Source organism: Xiphias gladius, chromosome 4 (assembly GCF_016859285.1).
Source record: "Xiphias gladius isolate SHS-SW01 ecotype Sanya breed wild chromosome 4, ASM1685928v1, whole genome shotgun sequence".
Taxonomy (NCBI): Eukaryota; Metazoa; Chordata; class Actinopteri; order Istiophoriformes; family Xiphiidae; genus Xiphias; species Xiphias gladius.
The window spans coordinates 17,153,646-17,168,397 of record NC_053403.1 but is presented as its reverse complement, the minus strand read 5'-3'; the positions used below and the strand labels follow the sequence as shown (position 1 = coordinate 17,168,397).

Genomic DNA, 14,752 nt, shown 5'->3' with positions numbered 1-14,752 from the left:
AGTATGAACATAATTCCTGTGGCTACTAGGAATATGAATGTTAAAAATGTGCTGAGCATACGGATGTACAGCAGAGGAGCTGTATGAGGAGTTTCTGTGAGTGTTTCCATGCTCTCTTTCAGTTGTAAAAACTAGTCCCTATTAGAATCTATTGTAAACACCATGAATCCAAGATGGCCACAGCCTTCCTTATCTGAGAAGAATCAAATTATTAAGTTTTTACAGCTACTTATCAAGTCTACACAGAATGAGTGTTTTGTACTGAAAAGGTAGATTTTGGGATTGAGTGTCACTTTAAACCCAAATGTTATTTTTCTGTTATGTACACTATCCACTGATAACCCCCTATTTCACCCCTGTGGACTAATCAATACAAACCAGTTTATTTCTCAGGTTTACAGCTTTGGCAGAGATATGTTCTCTAATCAAATCTTCATTGTCCACAGTTGTATGTTACAAAATGTAAATTGTTTTTGAAGACAGATAATATGTGATTCATTTTTATTGTAACAATAGAACTGATTGGATCAGATTTCCTAAAAAGTGATGCTATTGATTATTTAACAGTACACACTGTGACAATCACTTGAGTTTCTTCCCCATAGCACAAAAACGCTCGGCCTTTGACAGTCACCTTTGAAGAGTTTGAATTGATGTAATAACTGTGCATTCAACTCTTTCACTGAAGTAAGTGTATAATTTGTTGCCATTAAAAAAGTCTGGGGTTTGGATTAGGTAGCAAAAAGGCTGCCTTCACTGATGGCGGGTTCTGATTCATTAAGATTACATAATGTCTGACAAAAAATGTTTTTCAAACCTTTCCGTAGCCTGAGTAAAAGGGGAAAAAAACTCTAGCTGATGCTCTTTATAGGCCAGGTGCAATTAAAACAGATAAACCTAATATTTTGTATGATAACTGACAGTATTTAAGAGTCTTCTAACAAGCATAGAACCGAAGATTCTTGTGGTTATCTACTTTTGTCAGACTGTTTTGCAGAGTGTCTCTGCTGCACAGTGAAACTCCAGTGGTGTACAAGAAAGATGGATCACAAGCTAAACTTTCCATTTTTTGTGGTCAGACTGAAAGACAAAATAAAAGTCCGTAACAGGTGAGTTTGAAATATTAGGGGTGAATAGCATCACCCAGGACCTTTCCATCTTACGAGAGAGATCTCTTAGTAGGGTGCAGACAATTTAATCAGCACTGCCACTGCCTCTATTTTTCTGTGATGAGGACACACTTTATGTCAAAACATTAGTTGGTGTACGTTATTAAAAAGGTCGGACAATAAATGCTGTGCTACAGCTCTCATCACTTCAGATCCTGCCTCAGTTGGAGATCCACTTGTCCTCATTCTACTGTCAATAGGCAGTTTACTGTATTACATGTATTAATGCTTCTCAATCCCTATGCTCAGTAAGCAGCGGTGAAAAGTGACTAAGTACATTTACTTAAATACTCAGCTGACATATTTAGTTTGAGGTATTTGCACTTTACTTGAGTATTTCCATTTTCTGCTTCTTCACACTCCTCTACTACACCTAGGAGGGAAATATTGTACTTTTTACTTAAATACATTTATTTGACAGTTAAACTACCAGTTATTTTCAGATTAAGATACATAACAAATTAATGGAGGTGGCTATAGTTGAGGATAGTGAGGTCACATCCACTGTATTTACCCTGGACATTTGAGGTTTTAGAAGCCTGGGGTGAGTTTATATTCTACAGTTAAAAATGGAGACAATGTGGGCATTTTCTTGATAGATTAAACTGAATATATTCAGATTTTACTAATTGGGCTAAATAAATAAAAGAATATTCCCACTAGAATTTTATTAGCAGTGCGGAGAAAATTTTGAATCCATGATTTTTACTTGTAACTGAGTTACTTTATAGTAACTGAGTTACTTTATAGTGTGATTTTGCTACTTGTACTTATTTAAAGAGTTTGGTCAGTTCCTCTGCCACTGTCAGAATGTGTAGTATAGTTAGACCACAAAACCCAACAATGTTTGCTTGTATTTCCTAGAACTGTTGGGCCATATTGAGAGGACACCTGCGTCCTCTCAACTGGACATGCTGGTGGTTGAACTTGATCTGTAGCCCGATTGTTGCATCTTGTTTCCAACCCCAGCTGGTTATAGAGAGTTTAATAAATATGACTGTACTTTACATCCTCCATTTAATGACAAATAGTATACATAAATTAGGATATCAGTTATTTTTAAAAAATATTTTAAAGCCTATTGTCTGTTTATAAACTACATGAGTCATAAAGATAGTTCTTAAAGTGAGTTTTTTGCAGGTTTTCTTTCCTTTACATCCCACAACTCATCAGAACTTTACTATTGTTAAATGGGGAACGTTTAAGAACCATGTGTCACATGCACCACATGGGACACTTGATATCGTTTTTAATGCCTTCCTTCTTGTTCACCTTCCATTTGAATATCTCTAGAGGTACTTTACCAGTCTGGTGGTTGACTGGTCATGGATTGGTCACGACAAAATGACAGGGTGAGGCTGTCTGTCTGTCTGTCGTCGTAGTGTGTGTGTGTGTGGGGGGGGCATCCATCGCCCATGATGTCGCGCCTTGTGTGTTAATGTAGTGGAACCAAGTTATATCGGAAACTGCAAATACTTAGTCCCCCCAATAAACAGCTGTTTGTCCGTCATTGGAGGAGGGGGGTGTCAAGCGAGGCTGGTCCGTATGGCAATTGGTTCAGATTAAGTTTTCTGCAAATCGGTGGAAGCCCAACCAGGAAGAGCACACACATCTCGCAGGCAGCGCCACCGACCGTCCTCTCTCCACTCCTCCCCAGCTCTCCCAGTTACGGAGCTCTGCCATCGCACCAGTCCGGCTTCCCCCCGTCACCCACAGATTTCTTCGACGGTTCCCGGCTGGCAGGAGGAAACGTGTCGGCGAGCCGTAAGTTAGCACCTCGCATTTTTATTTTTGTTGCTATTTCGCCCTGGATGTTTGAAGTTGTTCCGACTGGCCAGCCGTCCAGAGAGGAGCGCAGAACCCATTTTCGCTTCGTGCACCAGAAGCGATTCGCGGGGCTGCTGCTACGTGCCTTATCCTCCCAGGGCTCAACTAGGATCGGGATCGGTACAGCCACCGTGTCGGTAATAAGGAATCCGTTTAGAAAATGTTATCAAGAGGGGTGGCTGCCCTTTATTTTGCTTCTCGTGTGTGTGTGTGTGTGTGTGTGTGTGTGTATATGTATGTGTATTCGGGTAGCCCCCCCTCCCCTCTCCAGCCCATATTTAGAGCCTGGCTGGCTACTTCAGATGGGCAAGCTACGTCAAGCTGTACTGTATCCCATCCTACTGTATTCCTCGGCCACTGTGTGTGTGTGTGTATATATATATATATATATATATATATATATATATATATATATATATATATATATGTAGGATATTTACGCGTGTATTCATTTAGGTAGCCTGTGCATGTATGCAAACCCTCCTCGACATCTCAGCGGATGGTGTTGAAGATCAAGCTCAAGTCTGCGGTGCAAGTCTTAAAAAGAACACAAAAAACAGTGACCTGTTTGAAATCCTTGCAGTCTTTTATCTCCTCTTGATAAACCTCAACATGCCAGCGCCGCGTGTTAACCCTGCCTGTCACCAGCTGTGACATGGAAAATGCAAATCAAGAGCCCTTTTAGTCTGATCGGAATGGACTACCTTACCCAGCTGGTTTATTTTTTTGATGTATGTTTTGAATTTGTGCTGGCTCTGCCTGAGAGTCGAAATCATAAACATTTAAAAACCAAGTGGATGAAGTATTAATTACAGGTGTATTATAGGCTGATGGGGCGTTTGTGACTGTAGCTTTCACAGCCAATGTTACCAAGTGATCTGGAGCAGAGCTTGAGTTTTATTCTGCGAGGTGTATCTCATGTTGCTTATTTGTTGGCTAATGCAGGGTTTCCTGAACCTTTCTGGCTTGTGACCCTTTAAAATGAAGAACTCAGACCCTCTTATTGTGTGAGTTGTGAACAGTGAAGTCAAAACGTGATTTTTCCTTCTCAGGCTTGTCTTATTTGAAGGATTTTTAGAAGCTCAAAAAGGTGAAAGTGTACTGTATTTCGCAAGAAAAAGAAACAAATTAGGGACTGTACAAAAATTATTACAGTGGAGAGAGAAGTCCCAAAATAAAAGGGAGTGGGTTATCTATTTTTAGTTTTTGATCAAGGCAGGCTATATGTTGGGAGAGCAAAGGAAGGTGTTTCAACTTTTTCTCATCCCAGGATTATATTTTTTCATTCATTCCGGTTTAAAAATATTGCAGCACTAAATTCACCAACAGTGTTGGTGCCTGTGACTGGTTCACTCAGTCAGCGGTCGTTATAGGCCTAACCTTTAAGCTGCTCTTTATTCAAAAAGAATAAATGTGGTTGTTTTTCCACTATATTTTTATGTTTGCCTTGAATATATTATTTTGAGAAATGGGGGAAGGGGGTCCAAACAAAATATCAAAGACAATGTGGAGGTCTTTTTTTTTTAAATAAAATAAAACATATGATTAAGCTCACCTCCACACCCAAATGACATTTGTACAGTCCCTTGAGGGAAAGTTTAAAAAAAGATAGTAATGCTTATTTTAACCTCCCATCAATAAGCTGTAGATAAACAATAATTAATAAATGGGTTGTAACTCACTGTAATGTAGTTGTAAACAGATATAATGACTTTTTAATAGTGTTTATAACAACTATAACTATAGCATTCATTACTTGTCTATTAACGGTTAAAGAAGTTTGATAACACTGTATAACATAGTTGTAATCATATATATCCACATGTCTTCAATAGTTTTAAATACATTTATAAACTGGCCTTTGATTTCATTTTACTAGATAGTTTTACTTAACTTTAGGTCCCATTTTCAGGGTAATAATTACCCTTAAGAAAAAATTACAGGATAAACACTTCTAAATGTGTACAAACAGTTAATGAATGATTTACACACTGTAAAATTGATATAATCTGATATATAGATATCATGTAATAATTACTCATTTTAAACACATACAAAGGATTTATTACCCTCAAAAAGGGACCTAAAATAAAGGTAAACTTACCAGTAAAATTAAAATCATTCACAGGCAGTTTATAAACAAGCATATGAAACTACTGAAGACATGATTATATTTATAAGCCTACAACTATGTTATATTGTGTTAACAAAATTTCATTTACTGTTTATACACCTGGTATGGATGATATATATGAGTTATAGTTGTTACCAATGACATAAATAAACACTTTAAAACATTTGTTTGCAACATATCTACATCATAGTGTCTCATAAAACACCATTAATTATTTATGTACTGCTTTTAAATGCTAAATAAGAGTGTTACCGCAAAAATAAACTGTTCTCAGTATCAGGTCGTTATCTTATCTCTTATTGACCCCCTTAGATTTATCTGGAGACCCATAGGGAGGTCCCAAGCCACAGTTTGGGAACCACAAGGCTAATATATGGCCTGTTATCACAAATACCCATTTGAGTTATATTCTCAAAGTGACTCTCAATGTGCGTGTGGTATTCACTTTTGTGTCTGGAGTGACTCCTTGGTATCCAAGTTGCTGTTTTGCACACATATTCTCAAGAGTCTTGAGAAATCTTGCAAGTCTTATCATAAAGAAAGGAGCCTGGAGAGCCTGCTGTTTGATGCTCTGAGAGAAACTGACGATCTGTTTTCTAACCAATTAGAGACGGAGTGCAGGGCCATTGATCTTCCTATAAATGTGAAATTACTTCTTGAGAATCACCAGGCCTAACTGTTTTAAGGGCCAAATTTGCTGTTTCGCCAGAACGCTACCACATGAGATAATATGTTTTCCCCACCCACACTTCTCAGCAGTGTACCCACAATAGCTGCTGGAACACTGTCTTTCATGGTTTCATGGCATGATAAAAGCTTAGTATCAAGGCTTTTGAAATGGGGCAGTTATTAGGAAAAATTTTGGTTGGATGTCAAGAGACCAACTTTAAATTAACATACAAATACAGATGTTGAGTTTTAAGTATGAAGTGACAGTACCTCTGAATTTTTGTTTTCATTCAGGTATGGAATTTCAGTCCCAGTCAGCAAGGTCACACTATAAAAATGATTAGATCTTATCTGAGAATCACAGTCTGGAGTTAGCCGTCCTGTGACAAGGCAAAGATGAGATGAGGGATCACACGTCACTGAGCAGATCACTGTCAGAAAAATGTTAGATTGTTTTGTGTTTCAAGGAATAAAAGCTATTAGTTATGTTAAAATCTTCTTTTTATTCTTTTTTGAAGTGGAGTGTATTTTTAAAAAAAGTTGTAAAAAAATTCCGGTGGATCCAGACACACTGGCATTTTATCACAAGACTGGTTCCTCCCATGTAAGTTGTTGACCAATTTTATACATAATTAATCAGGCTAAATAAGAAATCTCAACTAATATGAAGTTGCTTCAATTATCATTAACCCTGGGGCTAAACTTGTATCAGCAATTGCCAGGATCACTCACACATTTCAAGCTTGGGCTGCCGTCACGTTGCAAAAGCCCAGTTAGACTGCGGCAGACAAAATCAAACAAGTTTGAAAAAGATTCTCAAGGCTTCAGCTGTCAATGAGTCGTAAGTTGGGCCAAAATCTCCAGTCTTTAATGTGTTCAAACCGCAGAGTAATCTGCATCAGGCCTCTCAGTGCCATACAAAACCTCGCCAGTCTGAACAAATTTCCGGCCTGTAACTCCTGAAGTACAGAAAGAATTAGAAAACATTAACAAGCTTACTATGGTAAGACGTGGGATGATTGTTTTTTCTGGTGATAAACTGATAGCATTAATATGATCTGCAGCATATTATATTCTCATTTGGGGGAAATGTTAAAACTTCACAAACACCGTTTTACACAAAGAGATTAGAAATCATATGCTTTTAAATGTCTTAAATGGGGGAATTTCATTTAGTGATTATAAGCTAAGCTGTTGTGAGTTTTGAAAAAAAAAAGCCCTTTTGCTGTATGTACAGTTTTAAATGGAGAAATTAGTCTCTACAAGTTTCCCTGTCTCATTAGGCAGACATCCAGTATGAAAATACGCAGCTTTACCTTTTATTCTGTGGTTGTTTATGTTTTTTTTAATTTCACAATGGTTTTTGGGAGTATTTATGTTGTATCATACAGTAGATGTATGCGTTAGATTCTCTTCCACTACATAATATGGACGTTTAGACAGTGAGTAATTAGAAGCCATGAATTTAAAGTGATAAAATGGCACTAGAATTTCGCATTTAGTCAGCTTGTTTATTTGTCGTATTTTCCTCAGTGAGGTTCAATGTTGTAGTGCAGCCTTTTGACATTTTCCTTTCAGACTAAACATTTCAGACTAAACAATTGGCCTTAACAAGTTGTTATTTGCATGCTGTGTGCACACTAGGTGATAAGACAACGAGCGCAGTGAAATGACAGAGGGCATCAGTTTCCTCAATGCAACATAAAACACAAACATACAAACACGTTATAATGCGAGGAAACAGGTGCACAATAGCTGGAGCTATTGATCACAAAACCATTCAGCTGAATTCACTCATTATTAAGCTTCTTTGTATTAGATCAGATGTTGCTGTTGTATTTAAATCTAAGCTGAAGGCTTACGTAAGATAGTCAATGTCTTTGTTATGTTTGTGTCTTTTTGGCTCCAGCTTCTTTTCTTTGTGCCTCAGTATGTTTTACACCACATAAAGCCTTCCAGCTTTATCTAGTTTTAAGTCACGACAATAAAAAAACTTTTGAAATAAGGTTAAGGGTCCCAGCTTGGTCCTTAATACACCTGATACCATTCCCTGACTGTCTGCCCTGACCATCAGTCTTGCTCTGATCAGTCAGTGTGGCCAAAATTGTGGTGCCTGCTGATCTTAACAGCTTCTGCGTGATTATAAGAAACAAAAGTTATAAAGATGTTATAAGATGTTGAACATGTGTAGTGATAAAACGGCTCTCCATGGATCCAATTAACAGCTTTGTTTGTAAGTAACTTAAACCACTGCATAGATCACTGGTTGTTGTTCTGTAGATTGTGAGCATTGTAAGGACATGGTGAAACTAGGACAGCCTAGAGTTTTTATCACTTTTTGGTCTCTTATATCTAGGCTCCGTGGAGAAGCATGTGATGACTCACGCAAGGCAGAAGGGTTCCCTCAGGCAGAGCCGCAGTAGTGCTGAGTGGTGGGACAACTGTCCTCTTAGGCCACATGGTGGCAATATGGGCAGCGCCAGGCCTGAGCGCTCACTACGATTTGGAAGGACAAAGAAGATAAGTAAGATCATCAAACAAGGTAAAGACATGGCCAAGAGGATGACTCACAAAAGGGGGAGAAGAGAAAAATCCGATAAGAACAGAAAACTTGACCGGAGACGTGACAAGAAACGGGACAGGAAGTGTTATCCTTTGAGGGGGAGGGCTGGGGGTTCAGGTGGGGAAGGACTCAGCTGCCATGTCCTCCTCACCCGATTGGAGGAAAGCAACCGTGAAAAGAAGAGTTCTGAAGAAAGGGAAGGAAACAATGCACGCCGACATTTATCCCTCAAACCCAAACCCAAAAAAGGGAAAAGCAATGAAAGAAGAGAGGAAAAGACATCACCAAAAATCAAATCAAAGTCAGTTAGCCCAAGTCATGGTGAATGTATTCATGTCTTACAACCACGCAAGCGCCGACTGGCTTCTCTCAATGCTGAGGCAGTGAACAGTCTACTGCTTGAAAGAGCTACTGACCCTCAGCCAGCAGCCAAACAGGCCAAGAGACAGGAAGAACACACAAATGGAGGGGGTTCCCAAGATGCAGAACCAGCCAGAAGTGGTGTGCCTGGAGGTCTGAAGGCTTCACGAGGAAAGATCAATAAAGTCACCACATCTCACAGACCTGACCTGTGCCAAAGCCTTAAGTCGGTCAAGAAGGCCAAACTCAACCAAGGCGATGAGAGCGGCAGGATGAGTCAAGAGAGTCTGGATGCCCCCGCCCCCAGACGATTGGCTGGACTCAACGCTGCAGCCCTGCTGAAGTTAACCAGCTCCTCTGCCACCAGTAAACAGAGAGTAAAGGCTGCACCCACAGCTACTATCACATCAGACTGCAAGGCTCCTGCTGCAGTCTCAACCCTAAAACAGCACACCAGAGTCAAACTTAAACAGAAAGGGCGATCTCAAAAGCAGAAGGGGAAAAAGACCCCTCCCCTGCACAGCAGCTGCAAAGCCTGCAAGAAGAAGGCTGACTTTGAGCCCAAAGTGGAGTGGGAGACCGGCAGCTGCACCCATAGACTGACCAAACCAGGCTACCAGTCACGCAGCATGCTAGCATACCCACTACAGCAAGTGAAGGAGGAGCAGCTGGAGACCGAACTGAGCCCATACTACTGCTGTCCCCCAGAGGGCTCAGTGGAATACTGCCACCGCTTGGCCTTCTTCCTGGGCCAGCAGTCCTACGGAGAATCAGACGACCAGCCTCTTAACACAGCCATGACCCCTGTGAAGCGCGAGTGCCTCGTAACCTCACCATCCCTGACCCATTCCCACCCACACACAGCCCTGACTCTCAGCCCCCACCCCTGCCTCTGCACCGCTGACCACTGCTTCTCCAGCTACTATGTCCACATTGCCCATCCGAAACACACTGGAACAACGTCACCAACCCTGGCATCACGACCTCTGAACTTTGCCCCTTCCAGTTTGTGTCCTAATCGGATGACTGGCTCCAAGCTGCTGGGTCCACGGGTGTCCCATCCCTCAGGGCTGGCCCACCCCGCCTACTGCAACTCTGTTGCTTCGCCTTGTTATGGCGATGCCTGCGGAATCAGTGGCTACACCTACAGAGCCATGCCTCCAGTCACCAGCAGGGGTTGTTCTTTCAGCACAGGATGCACTGGATGTACACAGAGCATCAAAACAGGTGAGTAGAAAACAGAGATTTCTGGAGTCTTTCAGCTGGACCAAAAATGTATATATTTGCTATCAAACCCCCCAGGGTTTCTAATTAAAGACATAAATATAACTCAAATTCCAGCAGTTACTGAAGGCAAAAAGAGCTGGTGCGACCTAAAAAAAATAATACAGTATCTTCACTGACCCATGGTTTTTGTGTCTCACTTGAGTAAATAGTCAATATCACGTTAACCCAGTATCACTGAGACTGTCAAAACAACCACATCTAGCCTATTCAGTAAGATTTTGAGCCGGTTTAGTATTTCCCCACATTGATGGCAAGTTCATTGTTATTTCACTTCTTACATTCACTCATCTTAAGTCCTCTTTCTATACAGTAGCTCTTATTATGAAAGAAACCCTTATCCAAGTGTTACGCTTGGATTAAGTTATTATTTACAGAACTTAAAATTCCTGTGCCTCAAGCTAGTTGTGTGGCCTAACAAGTGTGAACACTTGTTTTTTTTGTCTTTTTTTTTTGTTGGTATGAGCTTTGAAAGTGTACATAGTCTGAGGCGCTTAGATATTTCTTGATAAGGAGGCTCATATGTAATGTTTTCTGTAACAATTGTGTTATATATAGAAGGACTGATGAATAAGATAAGAGAAGCAGGTCGTTTGATAAGATCATCTACAGGGGAACCGTGCAATCCACTCATTTTAAAGTTAGTGTAACCATTGCTGATTAGCAGCAACAGAACCACCTACGTAACATGAGCTAACATTAGCCACCATTAGCTACTGGTCATACCAGACCAAGTAAGGCTGCAGCAGCAAAACACCAGAACGTCTCGTTTTATTATGGATTCAACTTTTCATCTCATCTGTAAGATTGTATTATTTCATCTTTCAAAAGTTACAGTGTCTTACTTTAAGTGCAAATTAGATCGTTTTTGCTTTCTTGCTGTATTATTTAAAAGTGTTACTTTTAACCTTTACTTTTCCAGAGGGTTACTCCTCCCCTCAGGGTGAGCATAGCCCCTCTCTCCTGGTTCCCCCCTCCCTGCCCATCTCCAGCTGCCCTCTGTCCAGCGTGCCCACTTCCACCCAGACTAAACCCCACCTGCTGACCCCCCTGTCAGGGCGAGACCAGCCCCAGGCCACGTTAAAGCTGGCCAGGGAATGTCCGCAGAGCACCAAGCCCTCTAACGGCTCCCTGTCCATGGGTCGCACACGGCTGCCACAGAAACAGCCGTCGCCCGTGCCAAGCCTCAGTAGCACCAAACAAAAGAAAATCAGCCGCAGACGTGCCACCAATGGCTGGAGGCCTGTTGGAATGCCCACAGAGAGAGAGGTCTTCATTGCGGTAGGTTATTTGTAAGAGCGTTGGTGTATAATGAGGATGAGCTACAGATTAGAGAGCTTCTTGTCTGGTTGTCTCTCTAGTTAGACATATTCTTTTGAATACCACTACCTGATAATACCCTGGTAGTAGAAACCTCAGCATCCACGCAGCTGCCTGCAAGAAGGAGAAAAAAAATCAGCTTTTGGGGGGAAAAGGTAATTGTGTTTTGACCACACAGCTTCGTGTGACAGATTCCTTTTTGTCTTTATAATGAGAATTATATCTTTCCTTGTTGATGTATATGTGTGCATGTGTATGTTACTGTCTCAGGGAGAGGATGAGACGGCCCTGCGGCAGTGTTATGAAGGAGTCGAGAGGGATGGTGAAGTGATACGTGTCAGAGACACCGTGCTGCTACGATCGGGCCCAAGGAAGAAATCCCTCCCATATGTTGCCAAGATATCAGCGCTGTGGGAGGATCCAAAAACAGGTAAAGGAGATGAGGAGGGGGAGATGTGGTATGTGTGGTATGTGTGCATGGACAGATGGATTGATGAAGGGACATGGAGCCAAGGTTGTTTACCTGTACCTATGTGTGTGCTGTGTATGTCTCAATTTTCTGCCTCAGGAGAGCTGATGATGAGTCTTTTCTGGTACTACCGACCTGAGCACACCCAGGGAGGCCGAGATCCCAGCGCACACTGTGAGGTGAGGCTTGAAAGGAACGGATCAAAGATTTAATTTTTCCCAGTGGGTAAATGACAGTTTTGCAGGAGAACAGTAACAACATACTGAAAAACTGTGTGCGTCCCCTCTTACACACAGAGAATTGTAACTCTTAATTAAACTGTAAACAAACATGTGACGGGAGATGTGTACAATTAAGCAATGTAGGATTACTTGACATCCACATGAACCAAATCTAACAAAATGAAAAAGATAAATTTTATTTGATTAATTTAATTAACGTAAAATTATTTCATTAGTGCAACATTAAATAAATAAATGAGCCATTATGATAATATAAAATAGAACAGATAAATAAGGTCTTGTGCTTTCACATTATAAGTTATAAATTGACATAATGTGTTTTAGTGTGGGAGGAAAGATTATTTCCTTAAATCAGGACAAGTATTGTCATTTGCATTACTTGTATTACATATTTATTGGTACGCTATAATAGAAATTTTGCAATTATGAATTATTTGTTCATTATAAGTAAGTGATAATGCATAATGTTCTGATATATGTAAGAAAATAGTGTGCAAGGAGCCGAACAAAACCGCCCATCTATGCACAAGTATTTAGACACTGACTGCTGCTGAAGACATCATTATCTCTCTCTCAGCAGACCTGAAATTGTCGATAGTTGGTTAGCTCTTCAGTGTAACCCCAATGCCAGATGATGATACCTCTGCCACCTCAGTCTTACACAAACAAAGAGTAAGAGAGGAGAAAAATTTCACGTTTGTAAAAGCGAACAGAGTGAAACACTACTCACGTTTCTGTTCATGGATGTCTACAAGATGTGTTAAAAAGAGCAGTATTTTTGTGTGGATGCATGTGTGTGTGTTGGCACACAGGTTAGAAACACAGAGGCACAGTCCTATTCTACATGAACAATTACGGTTCCCTCTGTGCTCACAGTCGCAAAGCATTGTCGTTTCTTCAGCCTTCAGCCCGCACAATAGTAAACAATTGTGTTGATGTGACAGTGTACACCCACTGTTGGTTTCAGAATGAGATTTTCGCCTCTCGGCATCAGGATGAAAATAGTGTGGCCTGCATAGAAGACAGATGCTACGTTCTCCCACTAGCCCAGTACTGTAGGTAAGTACACAAATACACACATACACACAAACACACTGACACTCACAGAAAAGCAGACAACAGCAATAATCATTAGCAGAAAGTCTATTCAGGAAGTTTTAAGTCTTTCCTTTTAATTAACACCTCAGTTCCTGAGATATGCGGTAGCCTGTTTTTCTGACTTTCTTATCACACATTGGTAACACTGCAACTGTTAATGAATTTGAGGAAACACTAGGCCACAGACATTTGCTTAGACATCATTTGCAAATATCTGTTTTCAGTTCAGTTGCTTGTACTTTTCAAATAATGGTATAAAGATAAATTTGATTTGTGCTTGATTTCACAGCAGATAGTTGAGGCTGAGAGTTTCACCTTTTGATTTTTTTCTCTCCTTTCCTTTCCTAGATTTTGTGCCTTGGTGAAGCGACGTGCCGAAGGCGCCCCACCTGGCAGCGCCAGCATGGTGCCCTGCCGCCCCGACTTTGCACCCCCTTCTCACCGCTGTGTGCCCACAGACGTCGACCCCGAGCTGGTGTATCTCTGCCGACACGTCTATGACTTCCGCTATGGACGCATCCTGAAGAACCTACAGTAGAGGGCAGAAGGGTTGCCGCATCTATGAATTAATCGACACAAAGCTCCCGCTCGAAGCTCCTGTGGACCTCACGATCCAAGGGAAGGGGGATGATGGGGTGGGGCTAGTTTTGGCATGGGGCAGATGAAGCAAAAAGTGTTTGTGACACATTATGAAGCACAGATCCCTTTAGTCGACTACAGAAGGGGTTACAATGTGATGGATTAATCCAACTCAGTCAGAGCACCAATATTTCCTGGTTTGGAAGAGTGAGGAAGGGACTTTTCGTTCATCAGTTGGGATTTTTCAGATTCCACAATACTCTGATTTTACATGGAAGGTTGCCCCCCCCTGCCTGCCAGGAATGCTGAGCACCAGACTGAACTGGGCTATTGTCAGGACCGTGTTTTCCCCAAAGCATCTTACCACAACAATCATGTTTGTTCCATATGTAAGCCAATGGCTCAGGGATGGTCCGCTGCTAAGGTGCTTCCGGGGAACACAAGCCTGCACTGTCAGCTCAATCTTAACGGTGTTCAACCAGCCAGGGTGACAGAGCAGCTAATGGAGAGTGTCGTCTAATTTTTCCTGATTTAGTTTGTCTCTGTGTGAGTGCGTTTGAGAAAGAGAGAGTGGGAGAGCGAGTGTTGTCAGTGTGGATAAATGGATACATGTGGGTATGTGTGATGGTTTTTTAGGAGGCTTTCAGGCAATCAAACCAAACAAGCAGCTTTAGAGGAAGCGGAGCTCTCTCTCCCCGTCCTCTCTCCTATGTGCCACAGCACACTGACACTGACAGAAACATTTTCATCTCAAGTGATGCTCTGCACAAACTAAAATACTGTACCTGAAGGGAATATGTGAGACAGATCTTTCTCTACCAAACTCAACTCTACAGCAGGGCTTCTGTAACTTGGGGTCAGGACACTAAAAATGGCTCTAAACTGATTCTATTAATGAAATCACACACAAAACAAAAGCCCCAGTGGATCTTCAAAATCATTTTTCCTCTCAGCCACAGTCCACGTTTGAAGAAGTTCTAGAGAGACTCTTTTAAGTGTCCAATGGAGAGAGCCCTGACTGAGGAGTTGAGACCCTCC

At 41.3% G+C, this 14,752-nt stretch overlaps 1 protein-coding gene across 3 annotated transcripts in view; it reads left to right on the top strand.

Moving 5' to 3' along the window:
* LOC120788761 (bromo adjacent homology domain-containing 1 protein-like) overlaps window positions 1–14,752 on the top strand; it is a 32,791-nt gene that overhangs the window by 17,626 nt on the left and 413 nt on the right. For 2 of the 3 annotated variants that reach the window (XM_040124850.1, XM_040124849.1), the window contains exons 2-7: window positions 8,156–9,949; window positions 10,929–11,287; window positions 11,597–11,756; window positions 11,895–11,974; window positions 13,005–13,096; window positions 13,484–14,752. The exon at window positions 13,484–14,752 is cut by the window's right edge and continues 413 nt beyond it. In XM_040124850.1, the coding sequence (XP_039980784.1) occupies window positions 8,176–9,949; window positions 10,929–11,287; window positions 11,597–11,756; window positions 11,895–11,974; window positions 13,005–13,096; window positions 13,484–13,673 (2,655 nt within the window). In that variant the 5' untranslated portion in view covers window positions 8,156–8,175 and the 3' untranslated portion in view covers window positions 13,674–14,752. Of the gene's footprint in view, window positions 1–2,807; window positions 2,934–8,155; window positions 9,950–10,928; window positions 11,288–11,596; window positions 11,757–11,894; window positions 11,975–13,004; window positions 13,097–13,483 lie in introns of those variants that run through there. The other variant, XM_040124852.1, reaches the window with a different exon arrangement.